Raw genomic sequence first — 19637 nt, forward strand, 5'->3', positions numbered from 1 at the left:
AACTCATGCAAACTTTAAACGCAGCGCCCACCCATAGATGCAGGCATTGTGTGTTAGTGAATAAACAACTGAGGAAGGCAGAAGCTGAAGAAACTTGCGATTGCGAAGCTATGGAAGTCTATATGGTCGAAGCATGTGTCATTATTGAACAAGGGATAAAAGGGAGTACAAAGTTGATTCAATCGCCTGAATAAGAAATTGCAATTAAGCTATTACCCAAATTTAATTAATTTGTTTTCTGCCCAGTAAAAATAGATCTTTTGACTTTTATGAGCATCAGTTAAGGTCCCAATGTTATTATTACCAAAAATCCAGTTAGTCCCCAGAGTTTGGCCCTGCTGTTATTCAAAGGAAACACTGTTTTAATGGCCACACCGTTCTCAGATATCCTTGCTCAAAGGAAATTTCAAATGAGGTGTAAAGATAAAGGCGTGCGCTTGAAAGGATGCAGAGTGTGCAGCGCATAACTTGACGTGTGCGAGTGGCAGTGTAATATGATTTAAGAACCTGCATGCGTATACAGTGCATGTGACTTTGGTCCTTAGTTTTCAAAGACACCGGCATGCTTGAGAGAAAAGGCGCCGCTCCGATGGATGTGCTAATAGATTCGCATGCGCAGCAAGAGCCCGCGAATGGATGCAACTTTTGCTACTTGGAGCTGTTCCCAATATGCCGGAGGATTTTGGGTTTTTTTCTGTACTGTACTCTAAATATCTGAAAGAGAATGGCAGACAAGGCGGCACCCCCCTTGAGAAGTCGCCCTGTTAATCAACGCATCACACTGGCACTAGGCCCTCGTCAGATCAAAAATGAAAAGCATTCAGTAAGAGCAGGGGGAGTCTGTAGAAAAATAGGCTCGAGTTTAAAAAGATGAAAAAACATCCTTGTATTTCTGGACGGAAATCAATCGAGGTACCATGTTGAGTCAACATCCCACTGCAGATCTTCTGTGATATGACTCGGAAGGAGAGTGGCTCTCGTGTGGTGTTGCAGCAGGCTTTGTATCCTCCTCAGTGTGCGTACGCTTTTATAGGCAGCTTTGTCATGTCTCTGCAGGAATCCATTGCAACAACGTGTGCCCGCAAGGCTACTGGGGCAACAACTGCTCACTTAGCTGCCCATGTCAGAATGGAGGCTCCTGTTCCCCTCAAGATGGAACGTGTGTGTGCGCCCCAGGATTCAGAGGGACTTCCTGCAAAAGAAGTGAGTTTGACAAAAAATCTACAGAAGCTTGATCCTAAATTAGGAAACCAGATTGAAGAAGTGGTCACTCAATAAAAGGTCTTTGTGACTTGGAATATTATTACGCTATACCAGGGCTAAGATGTTAAGCCTGAGTCCAAGCCCAACCTGAACCCAAATTTTGCTCGGGTTAGACCTAAAATGTCAATCATTACGTCAGGCCGGGCTTTTTTGTTGTTGACTTTTTTTCTTAAAAGATACATTCATAAAAGTGTATACTAAAATGATGTGTGGATAATAAAACTAAAAAAAACCTTCACTTTTACAATATTAATTCAAATTAACTCTTTTCCATTCAAGGCTATTATCTGCCAGTTATTTTTTTGTCTCTTGGGCTCTTTCTCTCTTAAAGTGCCATGCTAGATTTATAAGTACGTACTGCTGATGTGGTTTATGGCCCAATTTTCAACCCATCAAAATGATGCGCGGTCTGGATATTTTCTTGTCAACTTTTAAGTGTAGTTTGTATTTATATTTTTTTTAAAATAGCGATAAAATGTGTACCTAGACATCAAAAACATTTGTAGGCAATAAAATGAAGTGCATTGCAATAACATGAGATGAAGTCCCACTCAAATACAATCCAGACAGGGCCAATTGAGTGAACAGGAAAAAAGATTCAGCATATACAGTATTTTTAATGTTTTCCTCGAGCTGACTAGTTCTGTTCTCATCTGCTATCATTTCGTATGTTCATCTATTTAACTGACTGAATCAGTGCCAAAATTATTGATTATTTGTAAAGGGAGTGCTCGATATATGAACCAGTTCCATTCCCACGCTGGTAAATTAATTCAAATGGCCACATATTAAGGCAAAATGTATATTATAATACAATGCTTATAAAGAATAAAAAGATGAATAAATCTCCAAATTTTACACATTAATAACCAATATAACAGCATGCCATATTTCCTAGACCATAAATTGTTCCAGTATAAGTCGCACTTGGCCCAAAATACAAAATTAAAAGGGGCTTGGGAATAAAACATGTTTGATCTGGAAAACTGTGAACAAACGCTTCCCAACTTACGAACAAGATTCCAGACGATCGTTTGTAAGTTGAATTTGTTAGTAAGAAACTTCAGTGCTATATTTTGTATGTTTAAGGTTTATCTAAATATGTTTAAGGCTTGTATAAGTAACATGCATTATTTTGTACTAAAAAATATGCTCTATAAAGATAAATAGAGTTGAGTTTAACTTACTTTTGGAAGATGGGCTTCAAGAGGTCCTCCTCCGTGGGAGAGAGTGGACGAAAAAAAGCGATTCAACCATTTTCTCAACCGCATCAAGCTTTCTTATTCCACTTTCATTTCAAATGAAACAGCTCGCCTCTTCTTTACACATTACACCACCCTTATTGAATGGATGCATGAGATGTTAAACAATATAAATGTCAAAGTTCTTATCGAGCTAGAGATACAGTGCAGTGTGTTTACACACGAACTGGGAAGTAGAAGCCGATTTTTTCTTCTGGGTGGATGCTGGGTGACCACTCACAGTGCTACGCGGCAGAAAGGAGCACTACAGCTTTGTCCTGTACTCGGATAAAGGGGCACACAATACGAAATCTAACTTACAACAATGTCCGGATTTTTTTTGACATCCCCCAAAAAATGTTCATATCTACCGTTTTGTGTAAGTCGAATGGTTGTAAGTAGGGGAGCGTTTGTAATTTCAAAAATGCATCAAATCAGCTTGTACCAGTTTTGACGCTCTACAATATAAATAATACGTATCGAATCCTCTTTTAGTAGAGAGCTTTTTCTATTCTTATACGTAAAGTTTATTCACATATATGAAAAAATGACAACAAAAAAACTGACTATAATGACATTGTGAAACGCACTGGACCATATTGAATCTCATCATAATCCCACTGAGTCAAACGGAATCTAACTTTCCTTAAATCGTTTTGCACGCCATGTGTCACCCCAAATAATTAGATTTAAAAAAACCTTTCTAAGCCACATTGACGTGTGTATAAATTATTAAAAAAGACTCCTGTAGTTTTCCAGCAAAGAAGCAAAGGATGATTTTTGTTTTCAGCGCAGAAGAAAAAAAAGACTCTAATTTCCAGCGTATAAAACCCAAAGTTTCTTGGTTTCCACAAGTACATGGGTTTGTATTTTTCTTATACGCTCCTCATGCTAAAATTCCAAGAAGAAAGGTGAACCTTTTAAGTTGAATGTTATCAAGCTGTCCAACCTGGAGGAAACAAAAGGTTCTATGTTATATACACAATTTGTTCCTTTTTCCAGAAAAATGTATGTAGTTTGCATCCGTATCAGTTAAAAAGTTGATTTCATTTGTAACCTAACCATAGAAAAAAATAGTGCAGCTGGAATGGATAAGTGACCAGCAAACACACTGATACTGTTGACAGGATGCAACAAGGCATCGTAAGGTCGAACATTGTAGGTCGAGTACGTCATAAATTGAGGACTCCCGTTTTTTACATTCATCTCATAAAATCCCAATTGTCAAGTAGCAAGCACTATAAAAAGTGTATTTCTCCAATCTTTTGAATGCTCATACAATGGACTGTTTCATCTTACTTCACGAGCGCAGGTAAGATTAAGAAGAAAAAAAAGAAGACAGCAAATTTAACTTGCGCATTTGAGAGGTTGTGACTTATGAGAAGAAATTTAAGAGTAAAGGTGAAAGAAAGTCAAACTTTCGTCAATAAAACTACAGAAACCGACAAACTTGTTATGGCTAATGAATCAGATTTTGCTGAGAAAATGCTGTGGAGAAGAAGGGGAGAGTTATGACCCAAGTGATGCTCTTTATTGCAATGACCTATTTGATTATTAAATATTGATTACTGTTCTTATCAATTAGAGTAAAAACATTGAAATGATGAATATTTTAGATAGTTTTTATCTAGCTGAGGAGGAAAATGAGAAACATCTGAATGTCACACATTTTAGTTGATAAATAGGCATTTTATGTTATAATATTGTACTGGACAAAGGCATGGGACACATAATCTAATGTCAAATTTAAGCTTTCAGTATTTTTAACAGATTCTAAACGATCTCTTGTAAAATTGTAAAGAAAAATGTGGTTATTGCATTAGTTGGGCATAGAGTGCAGGCATGATGCAACAACTCTACCTTTATATTTTAATATTGTAAAGTATTTAGAAAACAACAAAACAAATGAGGACTTTCACAACTACTGTGACACTATAATACAGATATTTATTTTGTTTGTCACAGATGTAATTCTGTTTTGAACATAATCTTTTGATTATGTTCAAGGTAACGTTGTTTAATATTTGACTATGAGATGTCTTGTGTAAAGAAACCAAAAACGCGTGCTTAAAAGCACAAGGAAGAATGCAGACCACGGAGACTCATAAAACGACCAAACTGCATCATTTTTCTTGATATTTTTGCCCATCCTTTCGCAGAGTTTTTAGTTTTTAAGGGTACCTGTAGCAGCAAGATGGCGGACAATCGAGTAAGCTCCCTGTAAGCGAGCATCATGTTATGTAAAATAAATACAAATATTATGACCTACAAGTTGTTTTAAATGCAGGTTTGAATGGTAATTCATGTATTTTTTCTGATTACTTATATCAATATTGTTTGTTTTTTTTAACCGATGAAGTCTTTACCATTAGGAGGCGCTAAATAATGCACACCGTCCCTTTTAAAATTGTTTTTTAAGGTGTCATAACATTGCCACTTAGCTAATCTTCCACCCAGTGGTCACCAAAGTGGTGCTTGTTTCTAACTTAACTCAACCAATAATATGATAGGTGTCCTCACATGGTTGGTTGGTTGGTTGGTTCTTTTAACCACTAGGGTTGTAGGGGCACCATTTCCTGTGGTGTGTCCTGGGCAAGTACACCCTGGTGGTGCCCAACACTCTCCAGGCGAGATTCATCATATTTTCTATATGCTGTGGCTCTTTGCCTCGTTTCATGTTTAGTTTTTTTCCCCCTCTAAAAACACACTCGAATCCATCAGAGTTAATAAAGAATACTAAATATAATTTTGACATTAATTTGGCAGATTTGTTGTTTTTATGCTGCTACGAACACATAACCTACTGCCAATCATCTGCGTAGGTTACGTCTAATGCCGGTCAGTGCGTGGTGTGGCTCTTTGACTCTCACAGTTAAAAATTTCGGCTCTTTGTGTCAAACTTCTTCGCCACCCTTGATATAGTTAGATAGCAATTGCTAATTTAGTATTTACTAAAGTGTCAAAAAAAAAACGGATGAGGGCTGATTCGTGAAACATTTGAGCACCCTGACTTGTGGTGTTTGCGAACGAAATGTCTCTATGACCCGACTCTTGGAAATGAAGAAAGGGAGCCGTCTCCCCACCAGTCAACAGCTGGTTCTCTCCGAGAAGCCTTTTTTCTCTTGATGTAGCTCAATATGCATTTTGTTTATTATGTGTGGTTGACGATAATTTTGATGAGGATAAAAAGTTAAACATTTTTTTTGTATTTTAGCTCTGTTTGTAGATCTTAAAATATTTTAATTATATTTCCTCTGTTAATATGATTATTTAAAAATGTTTCTTCTTTTTTCTTCTTTTATCTCTTTTTCCTTTTGGTATTGTATTTTTCATTTTGTTTCTTCTTTTACATTTTTTCCTTTTTTCCTTCTTCTTCCCCCCGTTTTTAATTCATAATGTTAGATAATAATGGGTGATGTAGGGGTTAAAGTAACAACAACCGAAAGAGCTGTTTTTAGTGAGGCGAGCCGAAAAAAAAGTTTCTCTTATAATTGTCACAATTCCCATCTATTCAGGTAAACTCCGGTCAAAGAGGTCACCGCGGCTTTTCGTATTTGCCAAAAGGAAATTGCAAATTCTTTGACATACAACTTACGATTAAAGTAACGGAAAGAGTTACTTTTTCCCGGTAACATTTTACTTTTACTATGAAGTAATTGAGTTCCTTTTTGGTAGTGAGTAACACTAATTACTTGTTTTAAAGTAGCTGGCCAACACTGGTCAGGTCTGAGTTAGACCCTGTCCTAAGACAACAAGAGGGTTAATAGTTATTTCAGAACTGCATTTTAAACAGGTAGCCGTTTGCACTAATCAGTAGCAAAAAAGGAACTCAGTTACAAAAATGCTGGTTCCCCTGCTCTAAACCATTCACTCTTTGCTGTCATGCATTAGTACTAAGCTAACAGACATGGACTAACGATGTGTTGTTCTGTTTATTTTATGTGTAATCTGACAGTCCATGTATCGAATCACCAGTCCTACCTGATGGGACTGCTTGATTTGTTAACTGGCCTCAGCGTACTTTGCTTTAAATAATAAATTATATGCATACGCAACAATGAAAAACATGCCAAGTTATGAAATGGCTCACCTTTCTCTAACTGCAAGAAAAATGTTGTTGAACTTTAGAAATAAACAGTTGGAGGGTGAACATGCTAAGAAGATGCACTCAAGACGCCTATCATTCAATCACAGTGTGACTCCCTTAACAAATCCTCTTCAGCAGAAACCCCACTGACCTCTAACCCTTAATTCCCGGTCAGTTAAGAGCGTGAAGCGTTCATACAGTGAGTGTCACCTCGAGTCCGCAAACGCCTCTCAAGCCGCTCTCAAGTGATGAGTTCACTGATTGGAAGTGAATTTTTACTCACCAGCCTGTAAACATCAATTGCGGCTGAGTGTTGGAGGCAGGTCCAACCAAGCTGTGTCTAATGTTTGAACAGAACAACAATAACAAAGTTATCCGGTGATGCATGATATCCCCTGCCTCTACACTTAAATGAAGACAGCGCTACGGGCAACAATCGATAATTCTTTTTAAAAAACATTTTCAAACATCATTAAACTTCCCTTTCATAGCTGATGGATTCACAGTCTTGCTATTCCAGATCTTATTTTGCCCAGAAAACGTTCAACTCTATTTAAGGTGGGGTTGCATTGTTTGCGGTGTCCTTATAGTCAAGTCAAGTCAAGTCACATTTATTTATATAGCCCTTAATCACAAAAATGTCTCTAAGGACTGCATAGGATTACAATTACAAAATTGCACAATTACCTGATCCTAAACCCGCATGCGGGCAAGGAACAACTCAAAAACCTCAGTGTGAGGAAAAAAGAGAAACCTTGAGAAAGGACCTCGCACGTGGTAATCCCCCTTCCAGGGTTGACCAGGGTGGATTACAATTAGCATTACTGTACACAGAATAGTAGACATTAGGTAAGATGTTGAAGATGTCCGGAAAAAGCATGACACCAACGACGCCCCCAGCCTGTAAACAAGTCCAGAAAGTCTATGACGGCCACGGCGCAGCTTCCCATCTCTGCCAGTTTGTAAATGCAGGGGTTGACATGCTTCAGGTCAGGCGCTGGTCCGCTGACTCATCTCAAATCGTCCTTCTCCTTCGTATCAGCCAGGCAGGCAGTCGGAAAAAGACAGGACAATACAGTATATGAGGTGGGCATCAATCATAAGCTTTGGAATAGAAGTGTGTCTTAAATCTTGATTTAAAAACTTCCATTGAGGTTGCAGATCTTATCTCCGGAGGCAGGGCATTCCATAGCACCGGGGCCCGGACGGAGAACGCTCTCAAGCCTGCAGACTTCTTGGCTCTCAGAGTCACAAGTAGACCGGTATTTTCCAAACGGAGACTCCGTGCAGTAACATAGGGGGAAATCAAATCAGAGAGATAAGAGGGTGCAAGCCCATGCAAACATTTATATGTTAATAAGAGAACCTTAAAGTCACATCTTAAGTGGACTGGGAGCCAGTGCAAGTTGGCCAATACAGGAGTAAAATGCTCAAACTTTTTGGTCTCAGTCAAAAGTCTAGCTGCCGCATTCTGAACCAGCTGCAAACTTTTAATGCTAGAAATCGGGAGACCAGAAAGCAATACATTACAGTAATCAAGCCGAGAAGTAATAAACGCATTAACTAAAACCTCCGCATCTGATTGGGACAGCATCGAACGAATCTTCGCAATATTACGGAGGTGGTAGAAAGCTATTCTAGTAATATTTTTCACGTGTAACTGAAACGACAGATTAGGATCAAATATAACACCTATATTTTTGACCGAGTCACTATGGGTGATATTACATTTGTCTAGGTTCAGGGTAGTGTTTGAAAACAACTGATGACAGTGAGCTGGACCAATAATCAACATTTCAGTTTTTTCTGGGTTAAGGCGTAAAAAATTAAGTGACATCCATCTTTGAATCTCAGTAAGGCAAGCCTCCAGATTTCCACAACTTAAATGTCCAGTTTTTTCCAGTGGCACATACAGTTGAGTGTCATCTGCATAGCAATGGAAACTAATATCATACTTGCGGATCATGTCACCAAGCGGGATCATATAAATACTAAAAAGAAGGGGGCCGAGTACAGAGCCTTGAGTAACCCCACAGGTGACATTAGATTGTTTAGAGGTCATATTGCCATAGTTAACACATTGCATCCTGTCTGACAGGACCTAAACCACGAGAGTACAGTTCCTGAGATACCAATGCGTTCTAGACGAACCAATAATATGTTGTGGTCGACAGTTGAAAGTATAGTATTTTCTCTATTATGTGTTGTCAATGCCCAATAGAGTTCAAAGAGCCTTTATAATTGTTTTCCACTGTGCCTTTCTGCTTTTGTCTTACTTTTAGCAACGCTGTTCGGGAAACACAACTCATTAGAAGCAGCAATGGCAGACGAGAGGGGAAAGGGTGATTTCATGTTTGCCCCCATGTTTTTTTAGTAGTGTGAAAATGGTGAACATTAGAAAAGGCCTGCTTCAAGTAGAGTCCAAATGTCAACCCAAACCCCACAAAAGTTGAAAAAGGAAAAGTTTATTCAAGCGTTTTTAAGAAATGCACTTACTTACTTGCACGCACCACAAAAGGAGCTTGACAGATGCTGCAATGATGACTTAAGCCAAAAGATGGTGTCTGCGAGTAAGAAAATGTCCAAAAATAAAGTCCAGGCTGTATCTTTTACCTGGTAATTCCACTGTTAGCCAAAAGATGGCCACGACTTATTGCTTTACACTATAATTTTCAAAATACAACGTAAAAACAAAGTACAATGTAATTAAACTACAATGCGATTTAAAAACAAAGACAACATCCTCAATGCCCTCTCCCAATATGTCATGTTTTAATCATTATTTTTATCTTAAAAACGTTTCAAGAACTCAAAAATAAGTGAATCTCAAACTACACTGTAAAGATCATGGTAGGAAAATGGCAGGTATGTTTACCTTTATTAATCTGTAATGGACCATGAGAAATTAACTGTTTATTTCAGATGAGCAACAAGTATATTTTCCCCGGATTTAATGCCTAGGGGACAAAATACCCTTGAGAATTTGTAGATCTGTAAATTTGTAATAGGGGTTAAAATCTATTTAGATTGCAGAGCACTTTTTAAACATCTGTTGTGATTACCTTTATTATTGAATAACCAATACTGGGAAAAAAAAGATAATTACACATAACTTCCATGTTTAGTTTTTCTAGCTTCCTGGTCCTTTACTAAAGAACCGTGCAGGAAGCTTTCTTAAGGAGAAAATTATGTGATCTGCACAGATAGATAGCGACATAGCTATATTTTATTCGATCTGCTCTGTTCGGGAAATGTTAAATGAAAATAGTGTGTTTAATTAATCTCAGCAAAGTGGTGTACAGTAGTGGAGTTAACAGTTAGGTTTGATCCCAAGAGCCAAGAAGAGAACCGCAGGTTCGAGAGCGATCTTTGTGGGACCAACCAAATACTTGGATCAATTGGACCCATTTTTTCTAGGTTGTTTTATTTTGTAAAATATTCTTGTACAAAAATATTAAATGTTACCGGTATATGTTTTTTGTGGGAGTTGTTTCTGCAAAACTTTGGTTTAAATCAACCCTGGCACTGGGTTGTTCCATGTTAGGGGCCGGTCACACAGACATTTGCGGCTGAATCACGGCCAGAAATTTCTGCCTTTGAGGCGGACGCTATTGGACGCATTGAGATCGCCATTCAGACGAGATACAGCGGTGCTTAACACGAGGTCGGAAATTTTCACGTGGAAATGACGCGGAACGACGTGCTCTGGCCGCGGCCAGGGCGTGCTTACACATGGGTAGGACGGGAAATTTCAGCGGGTAATCGTGGGTGGAGCATGGTAATAGCATGTTCTGCGCCTGTATTGCGGTGTTATTACGTGAAATTAGCGTGTTACGCGTGTGACAGTCAAACGTCTTTCTCCAAGTATAAACAGCGCGAATGCCGAGCACACGTCAGTTGTGCTCGTGACGTCAAGGGGGTGAACATGGATCACCGTCAGCGTAGTTTCTCTTCATTTCGAATAAATCTTTTGGTGCATTTGCAATGGTCACAGCAAGGCTTTAAATCTAGGACCTTAGCTTGGCTTTTTGGCTGAGAGTAAGAGTCCCGGCTTCTAAGCCTTGTAGCGTATTATGAACTGATCGATAATGGTTAATGAATAAAGAAGATAGACCAATAACACTTAAGTCACGCAAGGGGGTGGGGCGGTGTGGGTGTTGCGTAGGAGTCGGATTTGGGCACAACACCGGCTCGGGAGCTTTTATACCCGTGGTCCACACGAGAAAATGACGCAGAAATGACGCGATGAGGAAGCGGAACAGTCGCCGGCGTCTGTTTTGCGGGCATACCACCGATGAACAGCGGGTTGGCCAATTTTGCGCATTTTCCATCCCGGGCAACCACGGGCAAAAAAAAAAACGCTAAATTTTAGCCATGATTCAGCCACAAACGGCTGTGTGACCGGCCCCTTAGACCCAAACTTGGGTTATTTTTGACGCAACTACTTTTTGAGTGTTGCAACCACAGATCCCATTTTTTATTCGGTTTTATTTCATTTTTTTTTATGTACAACTCAAGCAGATTGTCTGCATGTATTATTTTAATACTCCACTTCTATTCTAACATAACAACGTTTAATGTAACATTGTGCTCATTTGCATAACTTCCTTTTTAAATGGACTGGGTGTGTTGTAGAGTATTCAACATTTGGTCAGAATTACGTTTCGCAATATCAGAAAATGATCAAACAATGTCAAGATATGTGAGGTCAATACTGTGTTTTAAGTCAATCACATATATATGTTATCCGGCTGATACTGGTGGAATGTGAGGTTGGGGAGAGGGCGTTAGCTTGCATTTACACATCTAAGGTTGCCGTGACAACCCCACCACAGGGGGTCCGCCCCTCCCAGGAGACCAGAAGCGAGAGCTGTTACACATCTCACCTCACAAAGGCAGTCTGAATTTGGCCAGCAAGAAGGCAACAGAGCAGAAGAACAAGAAGACAAAAAACAAGAAGAACTGGACCAAAGCACTGTCATCCTGACCAAGTCTCAGCTCAACAAGCAGCTAGAGAACCTTGCCAAATCAGCAGGCAAGCCAAACCGGTAGGACAAAACCAGTGACCTCAGAGAAGCCTTAAGCCACCAGCAGTCAACTTCTGCTTCAAAACGCTGCATCGTTTGGTCCTCGTCCCAACCGGCTCTCAAGCCTACCAGGATTCCTCATCTCCCTACAGCCGAGGACATAAAGACTGGACCGTCACCTTCATCGACGCAGAACTTTGCAGAACATCTCGTGGTTGCTCGGTATTGTTATTGGTGTGATGTAAAATGTGGAACTCTATCAAATACAATCACGTAATAATCAGGCCAACATTGTTGTCTATCCAAATGGTGCCAGTTTAAGTTCTCAACTTTTTGCTGTCTTTGCTTTGTTTTCTTATTATTGATTTGTGTTCTATTCAAGTTTCTTCAGTAGATGATTAGTAAAAGAAAAGTCCATAAATCCAAGAGAGTGTGTCTTGATTAAAGTATATTCAACCATCAAAACCGTAAAAATAATTCACCTTAAAGTGTGTATAGGCACCCTTCAGAATAACTAAACAAGGTTTTTCACCGTTTTCCTGACATAATGATATAAAAACGTATGTGCTGCTCTAAAAAGCTGAGACGAGTTTTATAAAGAATAAACTCAGCTCTTTAAAAATTGTTTGTAAAGATAATTACCACCCAAATTCGCTACAGTGTTATATAACTACAAATACTTGAACTATTATATGAATGTAAATTTTCAAAATACTGGTAGATTGAGAAACTAGCATGTATGGCACATAACATGAGCCAAACTTATAGAGCCCTGAAATGATAGCTCGCCATCTTACTGCTACGGGTACCCAAATCCTCGAAAAGGCTGCGCAAAAATATGAAGTAAAATAGCCGGTCACTTCTATTCTCCTTAGTTTGCATTCTTCCTTATGGTTTTAGCACTTTGGTTGCACCACACCATGCACCGAGATCTAGTTGTCGAATAATACACACTGTCCCTTTGAACATCCCTGCACATCTTTTTCCTAAAGTTTCCTAGTCTTTCGAAGAAATAATTTTGACATTTCCAGATAAGCGTCTGCGAGACGTAGACAAACATCAAACCTGATGTTTCACTGTGCACCCAAAGTAGTGCAAGGGAAGAGTGATATCATTGAAAGTCTTGTTCTGATGTCTTCCTCGCTTCGCTGTCCCTCAGTTCTCTCTCCTGTTTTAATACTTTAACATCAGATTTTTCTGCACTCCCTTGAGGAGTTTTGACATGACATTTTGCAAGATTATGAAACACGACTTTTTCCCCTGTGAACCTGAATTCCTTTATTTTCCCCCTTTTCTGACGTGTTTGGTGACGGCAGCATGCTCTCCAGGCTTTTACGGGCACCGCTGCAGCCAATCATGCCCGCGGTGCATTCACAGTACGGGACCTTGCCATCATGTCACTGGCCACTGCGAGTGTCTGTCTGGATACTCAGGTCCTTTGTGCAGCCAAGGTAAGTGCATCCAACTGGAGTTATTGGAACAAGTGTTAAAAAGATCAAACAACAGTTTTATTTGTAAATACGTGGTGTTTTTAATAATGTACTTTCTCATACTGAATGATTCTAGATCACTTTTCATTCATTTTGACTTATGTTGATGCTTAACAATATATAAAGTTTGGGGCAACATTAGCGCAGTGTTTCAGTTTCAGTTTCTTCAGTTTCAGTTTTTTTATCCACATTCTTACTATGAGATCTCATGGGTCTATTTGAACCCAACCGATCTGTTGGGAGTCATTATGTGACCAAATCCCTTAATTCCAACCCCTAATGCTGAGTGCCAAGCAGGGAGGCAATGGGTACCAATGTTATAAGTCTTAGGTATGACCCGGCTGAGTCTCAAACCAGCAACCTTCCAGTCTCGGGGCGGCCGCCATACCCAAAAGGCCACCGAGCGAAAACAAGTAACTCTTTTAAATAAACACTGATGGGTTTAGATAGACTCTTTTATACGACACGTAGCACAAATGTGACCAGCCAACCACTTTTCAGTATACTGAAAAGGATAAGCTCGTCTTTAGCTCGCATTTAAAAATATATCCATTAGACCTTTTTGTGTGTACAATTAGAAGTATACTTGGCTTTCTGTTAGTGTACTTTGGGGGGAAGTGTTTAGAAAATCGTTCTTTTTTTTTTCTTTCTTTCTTTTTTTCTTCCTTTTTTTCTTTCTTTCTTTCTTTCTTTCAATCTTTCTTAATTTGATTTTCTTCTTAACTTTCTTTCTTTTTTCTTTTTTTCTTTCTTTCTTTCATTGGTAACTTGCTTTCCTTCTTAACTTTCTTTTCTCTTTCTTTTTCCTTTTCTTTCTTTCCTTCTTAACTTTCTTTCCTTAACTTTCTATCCTTCTTAACTTTCTTTTTTCTTTCTTTTTGTAAACAAATTATTCTGATTTTTTGATCTGGCCTGTGTGTGTATCGTGATTTCCTTTTTTAGCTCGATTGGTGGGATTTATGGCCTGCTTTTTGCTGTTTGTATTTTGGGCAATAATTTTCTTCTTTTTCCCAAAAGTTGTTATAAATAAGAATTGTATCTGCTTTTTCTGCTTGAATACAGTTTTGTTTTAAAGTATGACTAAAACCATATGGAATGCAGATATTGTAAATGCATTTAATATGTTTAAGAGTAAATGTATATGTAAATGGTTTGCATTTATATAGTCAAAACTGAAATATTGAAAACAAAATTTTAGGGACAATAACATAAATTTCCCTGATGCCAGGGGTGTCCAAACTATGGTCCGCCAACCATTTTGAAACGGCTTTGAAAAATGCATGTTGACCTTTGTTCATCCATTCCAACCCGAAAATCTTTGGAAGCTTAGCAGTGTTGGCCCTGGTTTATACTTGGAAGGAAGACCTCCCGGCTCTGCTGCAACAGCACTGACTATAAAAGTAATTTCCCTAAGGTAACCAAATAAATTTAATAAATTGAATTGTACACTGTACAACTTGAGAAAAGTCAGCCAAGTCTCATCCTAACTACTTGAGACACTTTCCTACAGTCGACTTGACGTCTTCTAATTTTGAACTTTTGCTTAAGTGCAGAAATCCTGTTTTGGTTTGGGGTTTTTTCTTAACAAATTCTTTTTCATGACTAAGGAATACTTGAACCAATCAAAGTTTTACACAACAGGCGGAACGGCCGAGAAGTCTTAATTTGGAAATGACGTGCAGGTGCAAGACAGCGAGGGAGAGCGAATGCGACGCAAACAAGCGCTCGATAGGAGCGCTTGTTTGCATCTTCACCCGTCCGTCGTCCTGCCAGGCTGAGCCTAATGAAGCTCTCCTGATGCGACCAGACCCACAAGCCGCCGCTCAGCGCCGCTAACCTCCTGCCATTAATGACAGCCCACTCAGAGGAGCATGAAAGGGGTCTCGAAGAGAGCTGCTGAAATGAAATCATTAAAATCAGCCCAGATAAAAAGTGAGCAGAGCAGCCACCTTATGCAACGACGCTAAGTTATTCTCTTTATGGCAGAACTTAGATGTGCTGCGTGTCCTGTCGCTGCCGTTCGTTCCCTCGTCCTGACGCTGAAGGAGCATCTGGGCCTAATCTGTCACACTGCCCAACAATAAAGTACAATGGAGGTTTCATTGCAAGGGATATCTTTTATTGAAGAGTGCCACAAAACGCTTAAATATTAATTTCATGAAAAATGGATCCGGTGGTCTGTGTACATGGTCTATTTTAATACCGTGGCACATCAGTCATTCCGCTCGGGTTGGCAAAAATGGGGCAATTGGGCCACAGGAGGCGGTGATTGGCTTTTTTTTTTCTTTTTCTTTTCTAAGCGCATCACTTCATGTCCACTCAAATAAACACTGTTGTCCTTCTCTTTGGCCAATGTCAGACTTCCTAGTCACCATTTCATATTCCTGCTGGGTCACTCCATTGTCCTCAGACTTTGTGTATATGGGTTTTTTCAGTTTCCTTTTTATTTCGGTCAAATTTCACCAAGTTTTCTTTGAATTCACAGTTGAGTTTTTATGTTTCAGACAAGGAATCTCTAAGCTTTTTCCTGTGAGGGCCACTTAACTCTTCCCTTCTCACATGTGGGGCCAGGGTCAGTTTGTAACAGTAAAAGTGTGACGATTGCAGGAGTGCCTAAATGTAAACATCTCTTATTTTCCAGAAAGCCACAATCAAATAACCCGTCTGGATTCTTGATGAAACAAAAGTCAAAAAATAAATAATAGCATTACTTAGTAAATACATAATAACCAAATAACACTCTCTAATAATACATACAGAGTAAAATGTCATTGAAGATAAAATATCTTCTGTTTCAACATGGCCAAGATCATTAGTTTTCAGAGCAATAGACCACCAGTGGTTTAGAAGACTTGTGAATTTTCACAAGTAGTAGATTTTATCTCATTATCACACTAGTTTTAGTCACCAGCAGCTAATTTAATTTTGTTGTGTGTTACAATGACAATAAATTCTATTATTCTATTCTATTGTAAAGTATACTTTGTATCGTGACCAAATTATGAAATATATTATGGTAATAAGATAAAACCCAACGCCTTTTCATATGCCATCTATATCACCAGTACTCCAGTGGTAAAAGTGTAGCGCTCCCACCACCGTGACCCAGGTTTAAATCCCATTACAACTAAAAACATGCACCAAGACTTTGCATACTTTTTTTAAGTAAAATAAAAAAGTGTGCTTTAAAATATTCTCTTAGTTGTGGTAATATCTGGTTTAATATTTTTTTTTTACAGTTTGTCCCAGTGGCAGATACGGAAAGGCTTGTGCCGAAATTTGCCGTTGCACCAACAACGGCACTTGTAACCCCATTGATGGATCATGCCAGTGCTTCCCTGGATGGATCGGGCATGACTGTTCTCAAGGTGTCTTTCAATCTTTTGAGCTTCTAAAAAGCTTTTTGCGCTCCTCTTTGACCAACCTATCTTGCGATTCACATCTTTTTTTTTTACCCCGCTTTCGCCTATACGAGCCTGTAAACGCTAAGAAGGACCCACTTCCTTTACCTCCGAATAACTTTAGCCAATAGTAACCGATTGAAGTGATGATTGAGACATTGGTTAGGAAATGAAACACCAGTATATATACATATATCCCAGAATGCACTGTGCACTACTTCTACGAAGGAAAATCAAGTCAGCGGCTGCATGGCGTAGTTGCCAGACCTGTTGCGACTCAATATTGATCCATATCAGAGGTATGCTATTTGTTTTTGTTTTTTCTTTTTTCCCTTCATGGAGGATCTGCATAGCAAGCACTTACCCTTATTCAAGTAATTAATTAGATAAAGACAATGCTTACCAAACTATCATTTTAACTCCAAATCACATAATCCAAATACATTTTCATCCTCGGTGTTGGGGTAAAAGACGCGCTGCTTCCTCCTTTAACCTCACTCATGTCAGAAGTTATTTCAGCTTCTCGCCAATAGCTTACAAGCTTTACAAATTTTCTTCCTACTTGTCGGCCAAATATTTTACTACTTGCCGCTTGTAAACTGCAGAATATAATATTTTTTTCAGTGTCAATTTATTCAGTTTCATTTTCACCTCCGTTTGCTGCATGTCATCAAAATGCACACTTGATCTGAAGGACTCTGCCCCAAGTAAACCCCGATATGTGTGGTCCAGCCGCTGAAGTATGTACAGCCGAAGTAAAGCCTTGGGTTAAAGTTAATCCGTCGGGTTTGGTCAGGTTCGGGTTTAATTTTTTAGGCCCAATCTTACTACTGATCCACTCACAAGGCGCACCGTATTGTAAGGCGCATAGTCAACTTTTGAAAAAATTGAAGGCTCTTAGGTGTGCCTTATAATGCTGAAAATACAGTAAATGATATTATGATCTTGGTCTAACTACTTTTAAGGACTACTTGGTTGTTAGGGTTTGGACCAAGGGTGTCAAACAGGCGGCCCGCAGGCCTGATCAAGCCATTTCAGGGATTGAATCCAGCCGCAAAAAACGACCTGCAGGTAGAAATATATCCATTTGATGTTGCCAAAGCCAGGTGCCTCTCACAAACGCTGTACTCTCTCTCTCTTCCCATTTTCTCTCACTCTTTATCTCTTTCTTTTTACCTTCTTTTGCTCTTTCTTCCTTTTTTCATTTTCTATTCTCTCTCTTTCTCTCTCTCTCTCTCTCTCTCTCTCTCTCTCTCGCTCTCTCTTGCTTTCCCCTTTTCTCTTTCTCCCCTTTTCTCCTTCTCTCGTTCTTTCTTTTTATTTCTCTTTGGATTTCATTCTTTCTCTCTCTTTCTTTCCCTTCTCACACTATTTCTGTTTTTATCTGTTTTGTTTCTCGCTCTCTTTCTTTTCTCTCTCTTTCTCCCTTTCTCTTTCTTTGTCCCACCCTCTCTACTCTTCTCTCCTTCTCTATCTTATTTCTTTCTCTCTTTCTTTATTTCTCTCTTATCTACTAGTCTGGCCCCCGAGGGAATGTTTGGTCGATCGTGTGGCCCCCGAGTCATAATGAGTTTGACAACCCTGGTTTAGACATTGGGGGTTAGCATGTTCAGCATGATATAAATAATAGAAAAGTTGACTCCGCACTAATTTACAGTTTGGTGCATATGTAATAGTGAATCTTCCTGTGCAGCCTGTCCTTCGGATCGCTGGGGCCCAGATTGCCTCAACTCTTGCAACTGTCACAATGGAGCTCAATGCAGCGCTTACGACGGTGAATGCCGGTGCGGACCTGGCTGGACTGGCCTCTACTGCACTCAACGTGAGTCTGGGAGAAAGAACGCAAGGTCACATGGAGCAATGTTCCACCGTGCCGTAGTATACAAATTGTACTTGTTATTGATAACATGAAATTTTGTGGTTTAAAATTCCAGTCATTAGTGGAGTAAATATCTCTCATCTCATCTCATTAGCTGCACCGCTTATCCTCAGTAGGGTCGCGAGGGGTGCTGGAGCCCATCCCAGCAATCATTGGGCAGTGGGCAGGGGACACCCTGAACTGGTTGCCAGCCAATGGCAGGGCACACAGGGACAGACATCTCACTCGCTCATTCACACCTAAGGACAATTTGGACCGGCCAATCCACCTGAAATGCATGTCTTTGGAATGTGGGAGGAAACCGGAGTGCCTGCGCAAGCACGGGGAGGACATACAAACTCCGCACAGAAAGTCCGGTAGCTGGATTTAAACCCACACAGGAGGTTCCCAAAACCCTAGAACTGTGCCGCACATGTGCTGCCCGGAGTAAATGTCATATTTGGCAAATTGGCAAATTTTTATTTTATAACATTAAGGAATTAGCGCAGGTATGAAGTTTGATAACTGATTTTGTTTGTAAATGATGTTTGTGCAAAAAGGGGGGAGGGTTTCAATTTAAAAGTATTTTTTTAATGTGGAACAGAGTTAAATAACATAACTTGAAAATTGGTTCCGCTGGCAAATAATTTACCTCATTTTGCTACATATAGTTTATTACAATATAATAAAAACACATAATAAAATATAAATGTTGATAATATAAACACTCTTAAAATTGAAAGAAAGAAAAGAAAAAATATAAAATTACAACACAGTGACTTACCAAATGTATTTCCCTGTGCTCAACGTGAACCACCTTCTGGGGCAGAGCCGGGTCGAAAAGATGAACACTTTGATAAAAACATTGACTACAATTATGCCTGTCTTGATAGTTTCGGTGTTTTTTTAAAGACTTGAGAGTTACACTTTTTAAAGTATTCTTTAGGGGGGGGGTCCTCCTGTTTTTTTTTTTTTAATGAAAAATGGTTTACTTTGCCTCACAAAGGATTGAGAAACAATGACCTAAAGGCTGTATGGCTGAAATTGCAAGAGCCAAATGCAGACTCATTTGAAACATCTGGCCAGTTGCTTGAAGCTACTTTATCATTTAGATTCAGATTGAAAGCAACATAAAAATTGATATGCCTGAATGGGTGCAAAGCTGCTGCTGTGTAGTTCATCCAAGGTATCTGACTCTTTTGCATTCTCAGTCGGCGTCTCTGTCATTGTAATAAGATGTCAAAATGTACTTTTATAATTACATCTTTAC

General features: G+C 39.2%; 1 protein-coding gene across 1 annotated transcript in view; it reads left to right on the forward strand.

Moving 5' to 3' along the window:
- megf11 (multiple EGF-like-domains 11) overlaps positions 1 to 19637 on the forward strand; it is a 208907-nt gene that overhangs the window by 167834 nt on the left and 21436 nt on the right. Inside the window, exons 15-18 of the mRNA XM_088340142.1 lie at positions 1057 to 1203; positions 12935 to 13069; positions 16348 to 16476; positions 18203 to 18331. Coding sequence (XP_088196268.1) covers positions 1057 to 1203; positions 12935 to 13069; positions 16348 to 16476; positions 18203 to 18331 — 540 coding nt within the window. The remainder of the gene's footprint in view (positions 1 to 1056; positions 1204 to 12934; positions 13070 to 16347; positions 16477 to 18202; positions 18332 to 19637) is intronic.

The sequence above is a fragment of the Urocampus carinirostris genome, chromosome 7 (genome assembly GCF_059441175.1).
Source record: "Urocampus carinirostris isolate Australia breed hairy pipefish chromosome 7, RoL_Ucar_1.0, whole genome shotgun sequence".
Lineage (NCBI taxonomy): Eukaryota > Metazoa > Chordata > Actinopteri > Syngnathiformes > Syngnathidae > Urocampus > Urocampus carinirostris.